Source organism: Bubalus bubalis, chromosome 8 (genome assembly GCF_019923935.1).
Source record: "Bubalus bubalis isolate 160015118507 breed Murrah chromosome 8, NDDB_SH_1, whole genome shotgun sequence".
Classification (NCBI taxonomy): Eukaryota; Metazoa; Chordata; class Mammalia; order Artiodactyla; family Bovidae; genus Bubalus; species Bubalus bubalis.
Genome location: NC_059164.1, coordinates 101,015,515 through 101,039,409, shown reverse-complemented (window position 1 = coordinate 101,039,409; position 23,895 = coordinate 101,015,515). Strand labels below are relative to the sequence as shown.

Sequence of the window (23,895 nt, the reverse complement as noted above, 5' to 3'; positions counted from 1 at the left end):
CAGCAACCAGCGCTCGGTCCTCACTCTGCCTCCTGGTTCTCTCGGTGTTTCTACTTCGCTGAGTGGCCTGTGATCTGATTCAGTCTATGAACAGCTCTTTAGGAAGATCTTTCTATGTGTAAGGAAGGCTCTAGGCTGGGGGATTTAGGGATGAGGGGATCCCAGCCCTTGTCCTGCGAGAGGAGGCAGATTTTCGCCTGCATGTTAAACTTACCTCCTCCTCATCCCTCATTTACCCCGCGCACGAATTCTCTCCCAGGTTCGCACAGACCACGCGCGCGTTGCATTGCCCACGTTTCCCGCGTAGGACGGCTTCTGCCAGGCTCCGCCGTGCAGGGTCGGGCAGCGGCGGTGAAGAGAATGCCGTCCCGGACATCGGACGTCAGGCATGGGGACGGGGACCAAGGAGGGCGCTAGCGCTCCCGGGCCGGCAGCCCGGGCAGGGCATCTCTCCCTTCCTGGTCTCCCTTTCCTCGTGTAATAACCAGGGCGCGGCACGCCGTCCTCCGAGTTTCCCTTTGGAGCTCTCCTCTCCTGCTGCCCCTGTCTGCGCGCCCAGCCGGGCAATTCCTCACGCCGCTCCCCTCACCGCCCCCACCTCCGTCCTCTGTCCACCTCTCCGGCCACCCGACGCCTCAGGGCGGAGTTCAGGTGCGGCGGTGGCAGGTGCTCCGGATTTCGGAAAAGGCCAGAGGGGCGGGAGGGCGCGGGTGTGCAGCGGGGAGGGTGAGGGGAGGTGGAGGGAGGTGGCCTCTGATTGGTCGGGGAGGGGGAGTGGAGGCACGGAGTTTCCCACAATGCCCCGGTGCGGGGCCGCCGCGGATGGATGCTGCGGGAAGGGGCTGCCATTTGCCGCCCCTGCCAGCGGCGCGCGGACCTGCTCGCTCTCCTGCAGTGGCAGCAGCCGTCAGCGCCGTCCGCCGGCCCGGCCTCTGCAGCGGCGGCGCCTCGGCTCCCTACGCGGCCGCCGGAGCGGTCGCCATGAACCCCAGCCCCTCGGCGGGAGAGGAGAAGGGGGCGACGGGCGGCAGCAGCAGCAGCGGAAGCGGCGCCGGGAGCTGCTGCCTGGGCGCCGAGGGCGGCGCGGACCCGAGGGGCGCGGGGGCAGCGGCGGCCGCTGTCCTGGAAGAGCCCGGGGCCGCCGGCCCGAAAGAGAAGGACGAGGCACTGGAGGAAAAGCTGCGGAACTTAACTTTCCGGAAGCAGGTCTCTTACAGGTAGGCGCGCGAGCCTGGGCAACCGGGAGGCAGGTGCCGCTGCGGGGCGCGAGACCGGTTCTACGCCCTCGGAGAGGCGCTTCTTCGGACTGGGGGCATCTCTCTCTCGCTCGCTCTTTCTGTCTGTCTCTCTGCTTCTTCCTCCCCCTTCTGGGCTGTGTGTTCACTTCCCATCCCATCTTTCTGGGCTGGAGGGAAGCTACGTCTGCCAGGTTTCCCTCTGGAACTGGAGGGAAGACTGGTTCCCTGAGGTCAGAACAACAATAAAAATGCGCGTGTATGTGTGTGTGTGTGTGTGGGGGGGGTGGTGCACACACAGGTGCCGGCTTTCTTGAGAGAAGTCCTCGAAGTTGTCCCTAAGCCTGGGTCATCTTCACCCACTCCCCCTCCGTTCCTGATTTCACTGAGTGAACCTTTGGCACTAAGTTGATACTTGAGATCACAGACGGGCAGAAAAGAACAGCGCTCTACACTGGAGAGAAATCCTTACGGAAGTTGGTCCTGCTGCGTTGTGAATCTCTGTTTGTACCTACGCAACTAGTTCCCGGGGTACCTGTACATGTGACACCCCCCCTCCCTGGGAACTAGTCATTGGCACATATGTATCTGTTGCAGCACCATAATTTGCAAAGAAAAAGGAAGTAGTAATTTTAACAGAAAAGTACCAGTTCTCTTGGGTGTGCCCAGAAGGACGACCTGGGGAGCCTGTTGGCACAGAAGGTGTGAGGGCAAGAATGGGGCCATGCTTGTGCCCAGCATGGGTGTATTTGCAAGACAAGGACAGTGTGGGATAAATGCCCCCCAAATGATGCTTTAAAAGACTACCCCACATTGTGTCAGGAGTCACAGATAAGAAAGGAGGATTTGGTAAGTTCTCTCCTCTGTGCTGCCCAGTCTCCCACCCCAGGCAAGAATAAAGATATTGATAGGTTTGGAGAGTTTGGGAGACTACCCTTCCTGCTTGTTAATCTTAAAAGTTGAGGTGATAAACAAGCATAGAATTGCAAAGATGTTCACTTGCTCAGGCTCAGAGTATTCCTTGAAAAGAAAGCAAGGGACCCTCCTCATTTTGAGTTAGCAGTCCTCTCCAGAAACCCATATAAAGTACTAAGGCTCTTACAGCATGTGCTGTTATGTAAGCAAAAGCAGATGACAGAGGTGTGTGGGTTTGTGAGGATGTGTGTTGTATTTCTGGGAGCATGTGTGTGAATTATCGGGATCCCCACGGGCATCACCTGGACTGGAGGAACCGGTCACTAGGGCATGTACTCTGTGTCTAAGTATTTAGTCCTTGCAACTCCAAGACCATCTTCCTGGGAGAAGTGTTGCTCCCTTGTCCCTCAAGGGCATTTTGTTCTTTGTGCATTGAGGGAGTTTCCCACCTGACTTGCTCTTTTAGTTACTCACGTAGATCAGGACAAAATGGATCTTTCTCTTGATATTTTTGGTTTCTAAAAATAGACAAGTGGTGGAAAGTGAGGCAGCTCTGAGGAGGTAGGCTAGGACACAGGCAGTTCTACTTCCTAGCTAGGATGGCTTGTCTGGCCCTGAGGGGACCAGGGACTACATTCAGCCTAATTTAGGAATTGTGAGTTGGAGGCGGTGGGGCGGTTGATTACATGAAACATACTGTGTGTCTGGGCTCCTGGGCCCAGAATCGTTCCTGTGTCATTGGTATTCATCATCAGACTCCTCCTGGGTTGCAAAGCCAGAGTTTGCAAGGGAAATCATTTCAGCTCGCCTCTTGGCAGGAGTCATTCCCTGAGCCTCTATCTCTTGGAAAAGAGTACTGTGTGGGACTGTGGCTTTCTGGGTTGCATGCTCACACATACATGTGTATGGGTGTTCACAGGCAAACACAGACGTAGACCCAGACAGTGTTTTTTTTTTTTTTTTTTTTTTTCTGTAGAGAAAGAATAAGACTGCATCTGCCTTACAGTCTACAGAAGTGGCTTCTGCCTTGTGAACATCATTTCCTTTTAAATAAAGCTTTACAGTCTCCAATTCAGGAAGCCTCCTGTATCAGCATCGCCTCAGGAGGCTGGCTAAAGATGCCCACCACCCCACACTCTCAAAATCAAACTCTCCATGCGTGGGCATTTTTAAACAGGCTCCTCAGGTGATGCGTAAGCACACTAGTATCTGAGGTCTGCTGGTCTGTGTTCCCTCGCAAACCCCCAGAGGTAAGCAGTTGATCTTTAAACTCATAATCCATGCTCAGCCAAACATGGCTAGCAGTCCCAAAGTCAGAGGAAGGACAGAGAAAGATAGGTATTTCATCAGCATGTGTTTGTGCTGGTGGCCTGGAGAGTGTCTCTATTTTGATGAGGAGGAGGATTATTTTTTTAGAGACCTGGTGAATGGGTGGTGAATGGCATACCTATTCATCATGGAAGCCATTTATACTGGACTCAGATGTAGCTAGGCCTGGCCATTTCACTGGTGGGTTGATGAATGGTCTGTAAGAAAAGAGACTTTGACTGAAGTTGAGCATTGGCTCCTCAGTGAGGACCAACCGCATCACCTCACTTCTGAGGGGGAGGTGCATCTCACTGCACCCAAGGACAGTGACTGGAGAAAGATAATGGATGGGGGTCAAGAACACCTCACAGAATGGAATCTAAGTGAAAGGGTTGAGTTAGGATGTGGAATATGGCCATGATGTCAGGGGGATCAGTTGAGGTGGGGAGGAAGAAATTTGCAGGTGGTCAAAAATAAATATCTTTTGAAGAACATGGGTGTTTACAGAATGACATGACAGGAGAGAAGAAGGGGGCTAGGGGAGAGGGTGTGTGTGTGCGCCTGTGTGTAGGGGGTCTCATCTGCTCCTTCTGTTGCTAAGGAACATATAAGCTAGGGTTTAAAAATAAATGAGGAGTGGGTGGGCATATGCAATGACTCCTGTCTTTTTAGGAACCAGAGCCCTTTGCAAAAAACCTTTAAATAACCATTTCTGGAGGCAGATTATTCATTTTGCTTGACTTTTACTTTGTTAAGTAAAATAAATTCCTTTCTATACCCCTCGATTTCCCCTCATTATCTTCTCTTTCTTTTTTTGGGAACCTTTTTTCCCATGAGAATTTTTCCTTTATTTCACATTCTGCTCCCCTAGAGCAAATAATCTCTGTAGACCATAAAGCTGAAGGGTTTAGAAAGCAGTGCAAGTGAGCTAGTACTTTTCTGTTAAAATTACTACTTCCTTTTTCTTTGCAAATTATGGTGCTGCAACAGATACATATGTGCCAATGACTATATAATGTGTAGGAACTGTTTTTTTAACCACTGTAAGAGTTCCCATTTAAGTCAGTATAACAACAAAAAAAATCTTTTAGAAACACACAGGGGAAGGGAAGGAGAAGGTAGCTGATGTTCATTGTCTCCTGTGTACGAGGAATGGCACTAAATTTGTCCTGTTGTTCAGTCGCTCGGTTGTGTCCGACTCTTTGTGACCCCATGGACTGCAGCATGCCAGTCTTCCCTGTCTTTCACTGTCTGCTGGAGTTTGCTCAGACTCTTGTCCACTGAGTCAATGATGCCATCCAACCATCTCATGTTCTGTCTTATTTACTCTTCATGACGGTCATGATGTGATTCTTCAGCTCAGTTCAGTTGCTCAGTCATGTCCGACTCTTTGCAACCTCAGAGACTGCAGCACGCCAGGCTTCCCTGTCCATCACCAACTTCCGGAGCCTGCTCAAATTCATGTCCATTGAGTCGGTGATGCCAGCCAACCATCTCATCCTCTGTCATCCCCTTCTCCTGCCTTCAATCTTTCCCAGCATCAGGGCCTTTTCAAATGAGTCAGCTCTTTGCATCAGGTGGCCAAAGGATTGGAGTTGCAGCTTCAGCATCAGTCCTTCCAATGACTATTCAGGACTGATCTCCTTTAGGATGGACTGGTTGGATCTCCTTGCAGTCCAAGGGACTCTCAAGAGTCTTCTCCAACACCACAGTTCAAAAGCATCAATTCTTTGGTATTCAGCTTTCTTTATAGTCCAACTCTCACATCCATACATGACTACTAGAAAAACCATAGGTTTGACTAGATGGACCTTTTTGGGAAAGTAATGTCTCTGCTTTTTAATATGCTGTCTAGGTTGGTCATAGCTTTTCTTCCAAGGAGCAAGTGTCTTTTAATTTCATGGCTGCAGTCACCATCTGTGGTGATTTTGGAGCCCCCCAAAATAAAGTCTCTCACTATTTCCATTGTTTCCCCATCTATCTGCCATGAAGTGATGGGACCGGATGCCATGATCTTAGTTTTCTGAATGTTGAGCTTTAAGCCAAATTTTTCAGTTTCCTCTTTCACTTTCATCAAGAGGCTCTTTAGTTCCTCTTTGCTTTCTGCCATAAGGGTGGTGTTATCTGTGTATTTGAGTTTATTGATATTCTTCTGACAATCTTGATTCCAGTCTGTGCTTCATCCAGCCCGGCATTTCGAATGATGTACTCTGCATATAAGTTAAATAATCAGGGTGACAATATACAGCCTTGATGTTCTCATTTTCCTGTTTGGAACCCTTCTGTTGTTGATATGATTGTGGTTATTTCTATTTTATAAACAAACCTAAGGATTAGAACTTGGGTAGGAGACAGAATTTAAACCCAGATCTGACTCTAAATGACATTCTTTTTAGACCCCATCCTTCTCCCCTAAACACTCACTTCTGTTTTGAATATGTCCCTTGGATGTCTGTGTTCACATGAATGTAAGCTGTTCTTTTACCTCTTCCATAGTATGCCACAGGTCATTATTTATTATCTCTTGTATAATTTATTCTTTGGACTGTGTCCCTTTGGCTGTATAATTTTAAGGAACTCCTCTACTCTTTCAGAAATAGAAATGAATCTAAATTCACGATCACCAGAAAATACATTGGTTTTGCTTCTGAGAACAAAACCACCTACATGACACCTGCTATCTCTGAAGATCTCCATGTTAGAGTTTTATATTACTTTTAATAAAAACTACACAGGTGTTGTGTAGGTGAACCTTGATCCAGGGAAGAGGTGGCCTGTCTGTACCTCTTTGAGCAGCACAGAATAAATGATCAAGTGTGATTTTGTTTGTAAGGAGGACTGGGCAGTTACTTTTACTTATGAGATATTAATGCCTGTGCTTCAGTTTCTCTATTTATAAACCTGGATGGTAATATCAGACCCTCCTGAAAGGGAATTTGGGATATGAGATAAAACTCACAAGGAGCATTTAGCTTCTTATATTATGCTGCATGGTAAAAATGGTTCTGTTATTCTTTACACATTGATAAGAAGACAGTATTTCCATTTTGAGTATTTCCCTGCAACACAGCCTTGTGACATTAGGAAAGACTGTTGGCATGTTGAAGGCTGAGTAGGAGAACATGGAACTTGTTTTTCCTTGCATGGGAATGTATAGTGTATGGGGGAAAGTTTTCTTTTCCTGAATATCAGTACACAGCATCCTCCTTTGTAAACCACTTTTATTTATATTATTTATTTTCATCTGTGCTTCATATACTTGTTTGATATTTAGAGGCTTCTGGATTAGGTAGAACCTTGGTTCCAAGTTACTGTTTCCCTCCTCAATAATTACTTAGGACTTGGCTAAGTGTAGACTTTCACCATCAGGATATACACTAGGCAAGCTTGCATTTGAACCACTGTCCAGAGTACTTAATCTGCTCTAGCTGATCTTTTCAAGGCTTGGTTTTCACATGGCAGAGTGACAACACTGTGGCACTGTGGCATCCTGTGGCATCAGGGGATGAAGGAGTGGATGGGAGCCTTGCTGGTGTTTACTTCTGCTCTGGCAACAGCAGTGTTGCCTCGTAGGGTCAGATTTAGTTAGACTAGAGCTAATTCTTTGGAACTTGTTACTTTTTTTAAAACTTTTCATTTTATATTGGAATATAGCGAAGAATTGATGCTTTTGTACTGTGGTGTTGGAGAAGACTCTTGTGAGTCCCTTGGACTGCAAGGAGATCCAACCAGTCCATCCTAAAGGAGATCAGTCCTGGGTGTTCATTGGAAGGACTGATACTGAAGCTGAAACTCCAATACTTTGGCCACTTCATGCAAAGAGTTGACTCATTGGAAAATACCCTGATGCTGGGAGGGATTGGGAACAGGAGGAGAAGGGGATGACAGAGGATGAGATGGCTGGATGGCATCACCGACTCGATGCACATGAATTTGAGTGAACTCCGGGAGTTGATGATGGACAGGGAGGCCAGGCATGCTGTGATTCATGGGGTCACAAAGAGTCAGACACGACTGAGTGACTGAACTAACTAACTATAGCCAATTAACAACGTTGTGATAATTTCAGGTGGACAAAAAAGGAGTCAGCCTTACATATGTATATATCCATTCTTCCCCAACTCCCCTGCTATCCAGGCTGCCACATAACATTGAACAGGGAACGCTTTACTTTCTAATCTGAAAAAATAAGGACTCCTTGTGAGGGTGCAGGCTAGCTGCATCTTCCAGACTCTTCTGGACTAGAATACACATTCCTTATGCAATCTTGAGGTGTCCTTGAAGTGAGTTCAGAAGCACTCACCCTGAGACAAGAAGTGTCCGAACAGTTTCCTACATGTTGGGCTATGTGACATTTGCTTTCTTACAAGGGTTTGCATTGGATAACATGGATCCTAATTATTTTTTTCTGAGACCTATAATGGTAGTTTTAGCACAGTATTTACTGCATTAATGTGGAATGTGAATGGGTAGTTCAGGGACTAAGGTAAGGAACAGAGTAAAAATCTATGCTGTTAGGCTTTTTATGTTTCTTTGAATTTGCTCAAAATCACTATAAAAATGGACTAATTTCAAAGTGTTTTAACTGGTTGTAACTGTTTGAACTTTTGGAATTGTTTGAACTGGTTGGAATGTTATGCCTATTGCAAGGCATAACAGACCAGTGTATTATACAAGGAGATTAACGGAATTAAAACTCCCAAGTTAGTTCTGTTTGCACATAACGCTCCCCAGACTCATCTCTGGCTTGTTCCCCAGACACACCCCTCGTTAGGCTTGAGCTCAAGAAGGTCCACTTTCTGTGGTTCTCTCCTGTCCTCACATGATGCTTTCAAACATCTGTGTTAGGGCTGAGTTGTCATTTCCTGTCCTGGGAATTAGACTAGGATTTGAACCTGGCACGTTCTAGCTGACCTTGGGAATGTTATGTCAGCCCTCTGAGGCTCATGTGGTAATAGTAATACTTCTCTTAGAAGTTTGTTAGGAGAATTAAATGAGTTATTTTATGGTGAGAAGTCAGCACAGTGCCTTGCGCAGAGTTAACTTTAAATGTCTATTTAGGCCCTCATTTTGGTTTATAATGTGTTTATTTATGTATAGAAAATATCCTGGAAACATGTACATCAAACCATCATCACCAGTTACTTTTGGAGAGTAGGACCTTGGTTGGAGAGCCAAGGGGATAATACACTTCTGTGTCATTAGAATTTTTCATATATTTCTTTTGTAATTAAAAATGAAAGCACTATTGAAAAAAAAAGTCTTACTCTTCCCTGCTAGGTCGTGAGCTCCTTTGAGGACAGAAATTGCACCTTATCATTGGAATCTCTGAATCCTATTCTTATTGCTCAGTAGGTGTTGGATAAATATTTATCGAATGAATGAATTTAATTGCCTTCTTTAAATAAGCTACTATGTTATGTGCTCCCTGTCCATCTCAACTGTGGTTTTTTTCCTTCTACTCAGAGGAACGTCTGCCTTTTTCTCATTTACACTTTGTCCAGCTTCCCAGGACTGTTTCTGTTTACAGCTTCCTGTGCGAGTACCTGTGCCAGCCATTTAGCCAGCTGTTGGAGGCTGAAGAGGGTGGCCGAATATCTTGCTTAACCAGCTATTTGCAGCTTGTCACAGAAAAGGCCTTAATTTGCCTTCTGAGTCGCACTAATTAGCTCTCCAGCTCTCTGTCTGTCTCATCCTTTTCCAAGGGGCATCATTGATTTTCTCCTTAGGGAGTTTTCTGTTGACTTTTCCTTCTCTGAGTAGAACTTAGAAAGATGGTTGCCCCACGTTTTCGGCATCTGCACCAACCGTGGTCCAGCCAGCCCGAGGTTACCCCCATGGCCTCTCTTCGGTATTACCTTACTCACTCTCTCCTCCCAGCTGCCTTGACTGAGTTCGGATGGAAAAGTTATTTTAGGAAGAATTCCTCAATCAACTTTGTGACTCTAAACTAAACCTCTGTTTTGTTTTTAATGCATTTAATCCCAAAGTCTTTGAGAAAGTACCAGCTACTTTTTATTCACACAACATATAAAGCACCTGAAGAATGGCTGGTGAGTTTTCTGGCACCAATAGTGTTCAGAGAGGTGGAATGAGCACTGTTTGGCTAATTTTAGAAAAAAAAAATTAACCCATCAGAGGTGTGTGTATTGGTTGGGGCAGGGGGCTATAGTTGGGTAGAAGTGGGAAGAAGGATCTTTGCAGATTAATTTTAGTTCTTTCCTTCCAGCCCTTTGTGAGTTGTTGAAGTGGAGTGAATACTGTTTATTTTTTTTTTAAGGCAACAGCTCTTAGATGGGGACTTCTGGAGTTCTTGTGCCTAACTTCCATGAAGTTAGCAAACTTCATTTGCTGCAGTGGAGAATGGTCTTTTAGGTTTTTCAGACTCATAAAAAATGCTCTGATATGGAACAAATTCTGAGTTAAGCTATAATATTAATGGTCTGGCTTTTGTTAGATGGAGGGGGAGACATTCAGAGCTTAAAAACAGTAATAATTAAGCTGCAGTCAGCTCTCATTATTCTTATTCTTCCGTTCCTTGAGAGTCAGAGTGCAGTAGTGGCTGAGAGCCCTGGCTCTGGAGCCCTACCTCTTTGGTTCAGATCTCTGCCTCTGCCTGATGTGGGGCCATGGACGAGTTACTTAACCTCTCTGTGCCTTAGTTTCCCTGTCTAATGGTAATGATAATAGTCCCTACCTTGTGTGATTATTTGAAATCTAACTGATAACGGTCTCTGTAACAATGGAAGCAGCATGAGTATGTTTATTATATGTTATTATTGTAAGTGGCATCAGCCATACTTATGTTCAACCAAGGACCAGATTTTGTTTTTTATTCTTCAAAATATTGAACATTTATCGAATGTTGATAGCAAGTGATAAGATTATTCAGAAAATATGAAAATGAGATCGATTATACACTTTAATTTACAGGTTTTGACATTCATTGGGGGTAGAGAATATGTCCTTTTCCCTTCACAACTTATTAAAAACTAGTTCACCCTTCCTAGAGGATCTGAAGGCTGCTTCCGAGTGGTCTGGAAATAGGATCAGGCAGGAGGCCAAGGTTGGAGAAGACAGGCGCAGCGAGCAGAGTGATCAGGGGGCAGTCGCCCACAGCCCAGCTGCCATCTGGGAGCAGGAAGCCAGTCGTGGAGGGAATGGGGGTCTCAGAGCTTTGTAGTGCCAGGAATAGGTATGCAGATAAAGGCAGAGGTGCTAGAAACAGAGCTGTCGCCAGGGTCCCCAGGACGGAGGTCATCCCTCTCCTGGCCTGACTGGATGATGTCTTCTCTGCGCATGCAGACAGTAGCTGGCTGCCGTGTCCTGGCAGTGAGAGAACAAAGCTTCCTAGGGGCGACCTGTCCCGGATTATTTCAGAAATGGAAGGCTCGGCCTTCTGGGACATGCTGTCAGTTACCTCAGCCAGACCAAATAGCAGATTTTATTTTATTTTTTTAATTTTAGAAGATTATTAAATATTTGTTGAGCAAATAAAACTGGCTCAGGATGTTGAGGTAAGTATTGAGGAAGTAAATCCACTTTTTTTTTTCTTTGAAAGGCAGTTTAATTGCTTTTGCATATCTTGAAGATCTTCAGGAAATAGCCAGAAGATAGACATCTTGCATGGTCCAAAGAACATTTTAAAATGTGTCCTTCTTTTGTATATAAGATGTCAAAATTCTGTGGAAAAATTAATTTTTGTTTCAAAAACACTTGAAAGCAATTTGTTTAAAGATTTTTTTAAATTATTTAACACCAAAAACATTTCATACTGGGGTATAGCTGGTTAACAATGTTGTGATCGTTTCAGGTGAGTGGTGAAGGGACATATATATGATCCACTAAATATATATATGATCCACCCTAAACATATATATGATCCACTCTTCCCCCAAACTCCTCTCTATCCTGGCTGGCACATAACCTTGAGTGGAATTCCGTATGCTTTATAATAGGTCCTTGTTGATTATCCATTTTAAATATAGCAGTGTGTACATGACCTTCCCAGAGTCCTTAACTGTCCCTTCCCCCTAGCAACGTTAAGTTCATTTTCTAAGTCTGTGAGTCTCTTTCTATTTTGTAAGCTCATTTATATCATTTCTTTTTAGATTCCATATATGAGGGATGTCATATGATATTTCTCCTTCTGTGTCTGACTAACTTCACTCAGTATGACCCTCTCTAGGTCCATCCATGTTGCTGCAAATGACATTATTTCATTCTTTTTAATGGCTGAGTAGTATTCCATTGTGTACATGTACCACATCTTCTTTAAAGAGCTTCATGTAAACTTAACTGGAACCTTTTGGAAAGGGTTCCATGCATCACTTTGAGATAAACTTCTGAAACAGTCTGCAAACTGAAAGGACTGTGTTCTCATCATTGTCCTGTACATGACAGGGTTTCAGGCTGTCTCTCTCAGAGCACTTCCTGTAGAGGTTTTTGAGAAGAGAGCCTGCTTTAAAACAGTTTCTTCCTTTTAAATTGGCCCCCTCTCAGTCAATAAGCTGTAGTGAATTTTTGTTTTTCTCCAGTGGGGGAACACTGTCCTCAGCTTCTGAAGTTAGAAAGAAAGCAGAGGAACCTTGAACCCCAGAAGCTGGAGAGAGTACTCTTCCCTGGCAGAATGAACACCCAGAGAGCCACCTGCTTTCCCAATGCACCCTCCCTTTCCTCCCAGTGACCAAAAGGCAACACGTCACTGTTCTTTTCCTTCCCAACAACCTCTGATAGTCTGCAGAGGCAGCCTATATACTTCCAAAGATCTGGTGACGTGCAGCTACGGGAAGGAAAAAGCTTTTCTTCATTCGGATTTGGACATGTGTACATGCTCAGTTGTTCAGTCATGTCCAACTCTTTGTGACCCCAACCCGCCAAGCTTCTCTGTCCATGCTATTCTCTAGGCAAGAATCCTGGAGTGAGTTGCCATTTCCTCCTCCAGGAGATTTTCTCTACCCAGGGATCGAAACTGTGTCTCCTGCATTGGCAGGTTTTTACCACTGAGCCCTTTGGGAAGCCCTCAAATTTGGACTGCAAGTATTAGTTTATTCACATACCTACTTGTGTGACTGTTAATCCGTCCAAGTTACTGATTTTATGAAATGCTTAATCTGTGCCGAGAGCTGCTAAACATTTTATAATAGTATTTCATTTAACCTTCAGTTAAGTAGCCCTGGAGAAGGGAATGGCAATTCACTCCAGTATTCTTGCCTGGGGAATTCCATGGACAGAGGACCCTGGTGGGCTACAGTCCATGGGGTTGCAAAGAGTCGGATACGACTGAGCAAGTAACACTAACACACTTAAGTAGGGCCTACTATTTTTTCCATTTTACAAATGAAGACATGGGGACTTAGATTGTAAGCTACTTGCCTGAGGTCACAAGCCACTTAAATGGCAGAGTTTAGATCTATGCCTGTATTTGCTTATTGCTTCTCTAATACAATTTTTCAGCCTGGTTCTTTTTCACCTGTTTCCATTTCCTGTGTACAAATAGCCATATTTCCACCCTCTCGTAGCTTATTAGACCAAAATCCCCCGAGAGGAGAGAGCTGTGCGCTTCATCTTAGTGTGCACACACAGTCTTGACATAGAAGAAGGTCTTAACAAAGGTGATGGGCTAAGAAAACAAGAATTCCTTTCCTGTTCAAACATGGACTCGGCTCTGTGAATAGCTCTGTGCTACTGGCAATTTTAAGAAGGCCAAGGTTGAGCTTTCCTTGGTGATTCTTTTTCAAACTATATGAATTTTCCATTGCATGAATTGAGGAACAAATCCAGTTTCCTGAGGCCAGTAAATGATTTGTAAGGGTTATAGCCTGGAACTCCCTGATTCCAGTTCTACCTCCAGTATAAGATCTTATGAGTTGTAATCAGAGTAGAACTTGAAGGGAGTTGGGTAATATAATACTTCAGGTGAAGAAATTAAGAACAATTCATGTGTACTTTGTGTGGCCAAAATGGCATACTAGGTACCATTTGATTTAAAAAAAAAAAAATATCCTAAGAAGAGTCTTTTGCCTTTAACTAAAGGGCCTATTCAGGCTTCAAGTTCTTGTAATGCAAGTTTTTCCATAGCAGCATATTTTAGAATTCATATCTGTGTGCATAGTTACAGACCCCTAGAAAGTTCCAAAGGATCAGTTAAAAAACCGGAGTCATTCTTTCACATTTGAAGAAAACCTTCAGAATTTCTTAGCAAAATAAATCTCAAGTTCAAAAATAAACGTCCAAGCTATTTAAAGATTAAAACAGAAGCTTTCTATGAGCCGGTACAGAATTATAACAAGATCTAAGGGATTTTTTTTTTTCTACAAAAGACAAATTTCTGGAGATTTCTTAAATTGTTAATACTGACTAAATTTAGGTACATATAATAAAGATGTGTGTGATGCTTTTTTAGAGCTTTACCATTTAAAAACTGCTTTCACATAATTGATCTAATTTAATATTCCAAACAGGTAGAGCAGGTATTGTCTTCAGAACCCTTGTGCTGTTCAGAAAGCAGGCATGGCTGCTAAGTACCTGCCCTAAAGCCACATGCCAGCAACGGGCACTGCCAGGCTCAGTCTAGTTTTTGGATCTGAAGTCCCATGTTCCCTTCCCTTCAGCACCCTGACTCCTCCCACTGCTCTTTGGAAAGATGGTTCTCAATATTTCCCCCTCGTTAATTTTACTGACTTGATCTCAGTTGTTCCTTGTGATGAACGGAGTTGGACTCCACCACTGGCTAGGGTCCCAAATCCGTGTCTCATTGACGAGGACATGACCTCGTCGTCATTGTCCTGACTCCCCCTGTTTTAAGTGCAAACCATACAGTGACACCACCAGTGTGATGGTAGGTGTTTCATATTCTTCCTACTGGGGCAGGGGTGGGCTAGGGGGAAGATAGAGAACTCTGCAGGCTCTTCCCTTGCATTAGTTGCTAAGCAGCAGCCATTTCATTGTAAAGGAGATTCGGCTCAAGTAATGACATAGGTATTCCCAGAATAGCATTTCATTTTTACAGCAACTGCATTTCACATCTCCATATAGCATATGCTCAGTGATTTTCAGAGGAGAAATAGGCGCCTCAACACATTTGTTGAATATATGGAGGAAATTCAGTAGAGCTGATCACCTAATAGCCACACTCCTACATCCTGTGATTAAGAGTGAGCAGCGATTTTAAGGATGGGGAAACTCGACCACCAACCAGGTACGTTTTGTGAGGCCATGTCTGACGTGAACCGATAACATCTTGATGGAACACTCTGGACAGTTGGCAGTTCTGTTACTTGAAGTAATATGGCAGAGAGCAAAATGTGATTGCAGCCAAGGGGTTGGATCTAGGCCAAGATTTCATTGTATTGAGATTTTTGTTGGCAACCCAAGGCCCTTAAAATGAAGACAAAAGACAAGTGATGGATGGGTTTTCATTGCTTTAAACTTTGTGCAGTATTTTCTAAATTTTCTGCAACCGCCACATATTCTATTTGAAAGCAGCATAAATGTCTTTAACTGAAAACATAAAAATAAAATGAAGGCAAAAGAAAGTATTGTACAAAACTCGCGCATGTTGTGGAGAGTATCAGGAAGAAGGGTAGGGGGTAGAGGAAGATATTGAATGGCCTGATAAATGTGTGTGTGAAAGGGGAGATTCTGAGTACAAAGTTGGCAGGTGGTCTGTTTCTTCTAGTTGCACTGGCTGTAATTTGGAAGGCTGCACGGTGGGAGATCATGGTCCTGCCTTTTCAGGCACTTCCGCCATCTCTGTTGCAGCTCAGACGGTGGAGAAACTTGTATGTCTCTAGACAAGGATTTTGTCTCCCAAGCACTGCTTCCAAGGAATTATTAAGGCAGCGAAGTTTTCCGTTTTCTAAGAGTGCGCTGCACACCACCACCCCTTAGTCCTTCTCCCCAGGCCATTTGGGAGAAAGTCCCTTTTTCCAGGAGGAGATGGAATGCCTGGAAGCCAACCTTTAACTTCCAGTAAATTGTCCTTCCATTTATGGCAAAGTACCTCTTCCAGGAACTGAAAGTCATGTTCGGAGAAATAACACATGGGTGAATCCACAAATGGTGAGCAGTTATTCCCACTGAGGTGCTGGATTCCGTAGCGTGGGTGTTTTCAGCATCTCTCCAACAATTAGTGCTTCTCATATATTTCATTGTGGGTTTCTGATGATTACTCGAAATGGCTTTGGTGAAGCAGCTCTGGTGTTATAGGAACTCCTTATTCACTTGGGAGAATCAAGTCAAGGAGGATTGGGGAGGAGAGGACTAAAATCTTTGACTTCCTGGCCTGGAACCTTAGAGAAGCCAGATGCTAAGTGTCTCTCAGATAAAGCATATCTGGGAGGTGCTCAGTGATGTGCTCTGAGCATTGTTAATAGTATATTAATAATAGTAACAGCATTTACTGAGGCTTTGCTGTGTGTGCCAGGAACTGTGCTGAGTGCTTTACCTGTTTATTTCAGGTAATTCAGTCTTATGAGGTAGGTGTGATTACTGCTTAGTTTTACAGAAGCAGAAACTCAGGCAGAGGAACAGCTCAGGGCCTCACAGCTGATGGACACTGGAGCCAGAATGTAAATGCCAAAAGAACTCCCTGGCAAGTGCACTTAAGAACTACTCTGGGCCAGGGACTTCCCTGGTGGCCCAGTGGTTGAGAATCCACCTTTCAGTACAGGCGACATGCATTTGATCCCTGGTTGGGGGCGGGGGGTGGCTAAGATCCACATGCCTCAGGTCAACTAAGCCTGTGCTCCACAGCTAGAGAAACCCCTCTGCAGCAAATAGAGGAACCCCCGAGATGCAGTGAAGACCCAGTGCAGCCAGAAAAAAGGAAAGATTACTCTGGGCTGTACCCCAGTGTAAGTGTGTGACTGCACCCTCTTTGCCTTGGGAGTTCTCTCTACCTTGTTGTGTGTGTGGGTGTGGGATTGTACATTGCAATGCCTGGCTGTGTGCCATGGAAACCAGGGAGGTCTTTGGGAGCTGTTGTAGCAGATTCCCCTCACCATCCTGATTCCTCCTTGGGACTCGGGGCATGAGCTTGGACACAGACTCTTCCACCTCACCTCTTAAAGGGCTGTCAAAGGAAGTGCCAGTTTGCTCATTTCCATCAGTGGCCCCATAGGGCGGTTCCTCCCGCCCTGGTTCCTGTCCTTTTCAAGCAGGAATCACCAGCCCTTCTACTGAACTGTGATCTATCCAACATCTTCCCAATGAGGTTCCTTTTTGTTTCCATTAATCAGGGTTGGTTTCTATTGTTTGCAGCTAAAAAACAAACCAACAAACAAACAAAAAAACAAAACCCAAAAAACCTAACTGACAAAATATCTTTGCAAATGGTCTACCAGCCTCTATTGGCGAGTGTCTTCCATGTCAGAAGTTCTTGGCTACATTAGGGCTATCCCACTGGTCAGATTAATGGGTTTCCCCTGTGGCTCAGTGGTAAAGAATCTGCAGCCAATGCAGGAGACATGGATTTGATCCCTGGATTGGGAAGATCTCCACTCCAGTATTCTTGCCTGGGAACTCCCATGGACAGAGGAGCCTGGTGGGCTACAGTCCAGGGGGATCATGAAAGAGTTGGATACACCTTAGCAATTAAACAACAACAATTGGTTATATATAATTGTTAGAAGTTTTTTAATAGAAAAAACTAAAGTATTATCATTTCATGTATCTTTAGCATGAATTAGATACTTTGTGCCTCTCTTTTAATTGTTCTCTAAATATCCAAACTCTCTGAGTTAGTTATTTCTATTATACCGACGAGGACACTGAATCTTACGGAAAAGAACCAATTTGCTTCAAGTCAGAGAGATGTTAACTGATGGAATCAGGATTTAGACTCAGTTTGAGGTCACCCAAAGCTTGCATTTTTTCCTATTATACCATGCTGCTCTCGTATTAAGCCCAAAATGGACTGCTTTATTTCTTACTTACTGGTATGACAGTTTCACTTCTGGGGAATAGTCAGGATAATTCTCCCTCTTTTTCTGTATGATAGGTCTTCAAATATTTGAAGTCGGGTATTACATTTTTCTTTAACCTTCTTTCCTTCAGACTAAACCATCTCCACTTTTATTGTTCCCTTATCTCATATCAAAGGTGACTTTCAGTCACCTTCATTTCTGGATATTCCTAATTTCATAGCATACTGGTTTATCCATGGCCTTCTTCATAAGAGTTGAGCAGTTGGGACTTCCCTGGCAGTCCAGTGGTTAAGACTGTGTGCTCCCAATGCAAGAGAACTAAGATCCTGCCTGCCACCTGGTGTGGCCAAAAAACAGAAAAGAATTGAGCAGTAAACTGAAATTGTAGTCTAACCAGGGCCACCACTAGTGAAAAGGATGTCTCTGTTAGAAACAGGTCCAAGTCCGAGTGAACAAGTGAGCAAGTGAACCTCTTTTACCCCCGAGCTCTGTCAGCCCATGAACTAGGATGTAGCCTGTGGTGGGTGGTACTTAGGCTGGAGTTTAGTCTCTGCGTGGCCCTTCATGCAGTACACCATCTGCACAAGTGTAGGTAGGGCTTTGGGGGACTTAGTTCTCTTGTGGCCATTGTTTGCCACGAGTATATGGATTAGCCTGGGTTCAGGCCAGTTGCTGTAAAACTCATTTCAAAAGCCAAATTTCCAGACTGCCAATTCAACAAATTACTGATGACATTTCCATAGTTTAGCTTAGGTTGCAGACAATTCACTTAAGATTCGTCATTTCAGTTTGGCTAAATGTTTGTTTGGCATGTTTTATATTTACTTCAGACACCAGACACTTCTAGAACATTCCTGATTCCTCCTCTTGCCCTCCCTTTATTTCTCTCTTTTTTCCTAAATAAGAAAGGGGAAGCTCTCTCTTAACTACTATTTACTGTTATCTCCATTTTTCAGACTTAGTGCCTGTACTGCTCTTCTCTGGGCCCTACTGCTGATGGACAAATGTCTGTGTCCAACTCTTCTAAAACTGGCTTAAGCTATTTGTCTGAGAGGTTTGGGTGAGCTTTGTTTTAGTGAGTTGACACAGAGCTGATAAAGAAATCCATCTGTATTTTGGCTAAACCTATATTTGGTGGTCAAGGAGGTTGCTTATTTTATCCAGAAGAGAACCTTTTGCTGTTTTAGATAGGGTTGTTCAATATGGTGGACATGAGCCACATGTGTCTATCAAGAGAAAATAAATTAAATTTGAAATCCAGTTCCTTGGTCACACTCCCTGCACATTAAGTACTTAATTGCCATAGGTGCTAGGACCTACCCTATTGGCAGTACAGATGCAGACCATTTTTATCACTGCAGAAGGTTTTATTGAATGGCACTGCTTTGAGGGATTAGTGTCAAGGCACTAATTTATCAAGACTACAGAAAAACCTCTAGCTAATCATCCTTAAACAACAACCTTGAATGGCACAGTTCTTGAATTAAGTTGTCTAATTCTGTAATTAAGAAGTTACATCTTAGGGGTTTTCCTGGTGGCTTGGTGATGAAGACTCGGCCTGTCAATGCAGGAGATTCTGGTTCTATCCCTGATCTGGGAGGATCCCACATGCCTCGGAGCAACTAAGCCCATGCACCACAGCTACTGAGCCTGTGCTCTAGAGCCTGGGAGCTGCAACCACTGAGCCCATGTGCCATAACTACTCACGTCTGTGCACCCCTGAGCCCCTGCCCTGTGACAAGAGAAGCCACTACAGTGAGAAGCCCATGCACTGCTAGAGAGTAGCCTCTGCTTGCTGCAACTAGAGAAGAGCCCACACAGCCACGAACCCAACACAGCCAAAAGTAAATAAATGAAAGTATATGTGTGTGTGTGTGTGTGTGTGTGTGTGTGTTAGGGCTTCCCTGGTGTCTCAGATGGTAAGGAATCTGTGTGCAGTGCAGGAGACCCAGGTTCAGTCTCTGAGTTGGGAAGATCCCCTGGAGAAGGGAATGGCACCTCACTCCAGTATTCTTGCCTGGAGAATCCCATGGACAGAGAGGAGCCTGGAGGGTTACAATCCATGGGGTCACAAAGACTCACTCATGGCAGAATGACTAACACTTCCACTTCAGAAAAAAAAAAGTTACACTTAGAGGTATAGCTAAGTAGGAGAGAGCACTGTAGACAGGGGAAAAGAGAAAGGCATTCTGGATGTTTCCCATCGGCCGGCTTGTCCCCCATCAGCCTGCTTGTCATGTGTTCCTCCCCTCCTCACTACAGTGGTGGCTGATTTCCATAACAGTAGAGATGGGAAGTGTGTCTTCTGTTTCCTTTGCAAACTGCATCTTCCTCTGCCTTGCCAGACATACATGGCTCTGTGCGGGAGTGAACATGTTCTGTGACTTGAGGGTGCATTGGCTTTTTGGTCATTGAAAGTATCAGTACTTAGCTCAGTACTAGTTGCATCTGGGGGTAGAGTGAAGGGTGTGGAGAGAGCAGTACTGCTTCTCTACAAGTAGATTCCTGAAATTCGGGCAAGGGCATGGCCCAAGATACAGGTGTAAACTTGGAGTATGGACATGTAGCTTCAGGTTCTGTCTATGTCACGGAAAGCGCTCAGTACGCCCTGTTTTAGTCTTAACGTTAGTTCCCATTATGTTCAATAAATATTTATTGTACATTCAGCAGGGAGACATGGAAGTAAAAGCCTGGATTTAAACCTTTAATGTGGCTCACCTGGTTCCTACAGGAAAGACCTTAGAAAGCTATGAAAAGAGCTTCAAGGACAAAGCAAAAGCCCCAGGAGAATCCTTATGTGTTTGTGTGGATTCTCTCTGGTGTTTTGAACTGCCAATACTGCACACAAGGGTGTTCTAAAAATAACCCGGGTAATGTGCATCTTCTGCCGAAGGGAGTGAGATAATTTGTGAGGATGATGAGAAATGGAAAAGGAGAGAAGCTTTAGAAGATGAGAAATGAAATACTCGAATCTCAATGGCCTCTGAGGCTCTCCCACACACTGAGCGCTTTCTTTGAAGTCTTGATATTGAAAATCAAGAAAAAGTACAAAAAGAAAAAAGTGTCAGTAGGAGAAACATTGGTTTTTTCTCACCTATGTTGTATAATCCAAGCAGTTCCCTGGATAAAAAATGTACCTGTTTGATAAGGATAGTTATGGGATGCTCATACTGTTTAAGGCAAACAGATGGGGGAAAAGTGGAAACAGTGACAGACTTTATTTTCTTGGGCTCCAAAATCACTGCGGACGGTGACTACAGCCACAAAATTAAAAGACACTTGCTCTTGGGAAGAAAAGCTGTAACAAACCTAGACAGCAAATTAAAAAACAGAGCCATCACTTTGCCAACAAAAGTCCATATAGTCAAAGCTATCATTTTTCCAGTAGTCATGTACAGATATGAGAGTTGGACTATAAGGAAGACTGAGTGCTGAAGAGTTGATGCTTTCGAATTGTAGTGCTGGGGAAGACTCTTGACAGTCCCATGGACAGCAAGGAGATCAAACCAGTCAATCCTAAAGGAAATCAACCCTGAATTCTCAATTGGAAGGACTGATGCTGAAGCTCCAATACTTTGGACACCTGATGCGAGGAGCCAACTCACTGGAAAAGATGTTGCTGGGAAAGATGGAGGGCCTGAGGAGGAGGGGGTGACAGAGGATGAGATGGTTGGATGGCATCACCAACTCAATGAACATGACTTTAAGCAAGCTCCCTGAGATGGTGAAGGACAGGGAAGCCTGGTGTGCTGCAGACCATGGGGTCACAAAGAGTCGGACGTGTTTAACAACTGAACAACAGTAGGGTACTCACTTGTTACAAGTGTGAAGCACAGTTTCAAGCCCTCCGCCAGGAATCCAAAGTTAAACAATATATCATTTCTCCCTTAAAATTGGTTCAAGTTTCTTATAACTTATTGGGGAAACAAAAACTGCTTTGAGTGCCTACTGTATGCTAAATACTATGCTAACTGCTAGAAATAAAAGAGAAATAAGAACCATTGTTATCAAGAATTTGTGGTCTAGGGAGAGAGAAAAAACAATTTGATCTGAAACAGTACAGATCGATAAACAGAGTTAGAAGGATGTTTGGGGCAAGGTGAGAGAGGCCAGAGGAAGGGTTTGACAGAGATCTTCTAGAGCAGCTGATGGTTAAATGTGCCCTGAAGAAGGAAGAGGAGATAGCTGGATAGAGATAGCTAAGTAGCTTTGTTTACCAATTCAATGCAGAAAACATGCCTTAAGTTCTTTTTTTAAAAATTAAGTTTTTTGAAGTATAGTTGGTAAGGAATCTGTTTGCAATGCTGGAGACCCAGGTTTGATCCCTGGGTCAGGAAGATCCCCCAGAGGAGGAAATGGCAACCTGCTCCAGTATTTTTGCTTGGAGAATCCCATGGGCAAAGGAGCCTGGCAGGCTGCAGCCCATGGGATCGCAAGAGTCCGACATGACTTACTTAGCAACTAAGCCACCGCATAGTTGATTTACAGTATCCTGTCAATTTCTGTTGTACTGCAAAGTGATTCAAATATATACATATACGTACATACACTTTCATTTTCATATTCTTTTGCATTATGGTTTATCACAGGATATTGAATAGAGTTACCTGTGCCATGCAGTTGGACTTGTTTAACCATTCTGTATATAATAGTTTGCATCTGCTAATCCCAAGCTCCCAATCTGTTCCTCCCCCATGGCAACCACAAGTCTGTTTTCTCTGTCTGTGAGTATTTCTTTTTGTAGATAGGTTCATTTGTGTCATATTTTAGATTCCACATGTAAGTGGTATCATATGGTACTTGTCTTTATCTTTCTGCTGCTGCTGCTAAGTCGCTTCAGTCATGTCCGACTCTGTGCGACCCCATAGATGGCAGCCCACCAGGCTCCCTCATCCCTGGGGTTCTCCAGGCAAGAACACTGGAGTGGGTTGCCATTTCCTTCCCCAATGCATGAAAGTGGAAAGAGAAAGTGAAGTCGCTCAGTTGTGTCCAACCCCTAGCGACCCCATGGACTGCAGCCTACCAGGCTCCTCCGTCCATGGGATTTTCCAGGCAAGAGTACTGGAGTGGGGTGCCATTGCCTTCTCCACTTTATCTTTCTACTTACTTCATTTAGTAGGATTATCTCTAGGTCCATCCCTGTTGTTGCAAATGATACTATTACATTTTTTATGGCTGGGTAGTATTCCGTTACATAAATATACCACATCTGTAGTCATTCATCTGTCGATGGACATTTATGTTGTTTGCATGGCTTGGCTGATGTGAATAGTGCTGCTATGAACATAGGGGTTCATGCACATATCCCATGTTCTAAATGGCAAACTAGAAACAGAGTCTCAAAACACAATCCATTTACTTTTAATCTCTTATGAACAGCACCCCCACATTGATCATTTGAATTTTTTGAATGAGGGAAGCTTTAAACAGATTCTGCTACCTGTTTTAAATCCATACATAAAGGACCTTTAGTAAGAGTTCTGTCTACTCCATCCTTGTTAGACATCAGCTTCTTGGGCAAAGGTAAACAGCAGGCATGCAGTGATGGACATGATCATGTCTGGGTGGTAGGAACACAAAAGAGGGGAGAGTGGTTAGTCTCGAGTGGAAGATGTTTTCTTGGAGTTTGAAGGAAGAGATGGGACACAGGAGGGCAGGTCTGGAAGACAATCAGGCCACAGGAATTGAATGAGAAAGGACTCAGTGGGTAGAAATGCATGAGTATTTGGGAAGCAGTGTTGCTTTATGCGTGGAGGTATGTAGTAGAAGTTTAGACCAAGAAGATAAATTGCATGCTCATTACAGAAGACCTGGAAGGCCATTGGAAGAATTCAGATTTTGTAGTTATTAAATAATGGAAACCCATTGGAAGTTTTGGGGCAGAGAGTTGACTCCGTACCCAAAGGTGAGGAAGTCCTCCGTGGATTCATTGCCAGGGACCTTTGTGGAGCCGCTGTCAATGCCGCGCTGCCTCTCAGCATCCAGGCTGGGCGAGAGCTTCCCTCCCTCCCCCAGGGCATGAAGAGTGAAGGGAGACCCAGTGCCCATGGTGACTCAGAAGCCTCTGGGACAACTGGAAGCAGGAAGGAGAGTGACTCTCAAATTCATGAGAGTTTGAGAAAGGAGAAAGCAAAAAGGAGAATGTGGGAAGTCCTCAGAGTCTGAACACAAACTCATTTTTACATAAAGTAGTGTAATACATGGTTAGATTTGATGTCATTCATTAATACTTTAGCTAAATAATCTTGTGTTAAGTTCAAAGCACTGACCAGACAGAAAACTTGAGAACTGGGCTTGCTTCTAAGCTGGGGACTTCCTCTCTAATCTGTTTGGAATAACTCCCCACATTCACATCATCGATTTTTTTTTTTTTTTAATGAAGTGGAATGTTTTATCCCCCAGATTCCAAGACCTGGAAATCACTGAACAAATTAATGGATAAATATGTGTTCTGAATGTATTAGAGAATAGTTGTCAAGCAGCTTAAATGTTGTTCCCTGTCAGAGGGC

General features: G+C 44.2%; 1 protein-coding gene across 10 annotated transcripts in view; it reads left to right on the top strand.

Annotated features, from left to right (window-relative positions):
- The first annotated feature begins 790 nt into the window (after window positions 1-790).
- DGKI (diacylglycerol kinase iota) overlaps window positions 791-23,895 on the top strand; it is a 502,019-nt gene continuing 478,914 nt past the window's right edge. For 2 of the 10 annotated variants that reach the window (XM_044946916.2, XR_006552955.2), the window contains exon 1: window positions 793-1,217. In XM_044946916.2, coding sequence (XP_044802851.2) covers window positions 823-1,217 — 395 coding nt within the window. In that variant the 5' untranslated portion in view covers window positions 793-822. Of the gene's footprint in view, window positions 1,218-23,895 lie in introns of all 10 variants that reach the window. The other 8 variants (XM_044946915.2, XM_044946922.2, XM_044946918.2 and 5 more) reach the window with 6 other exon arrangements.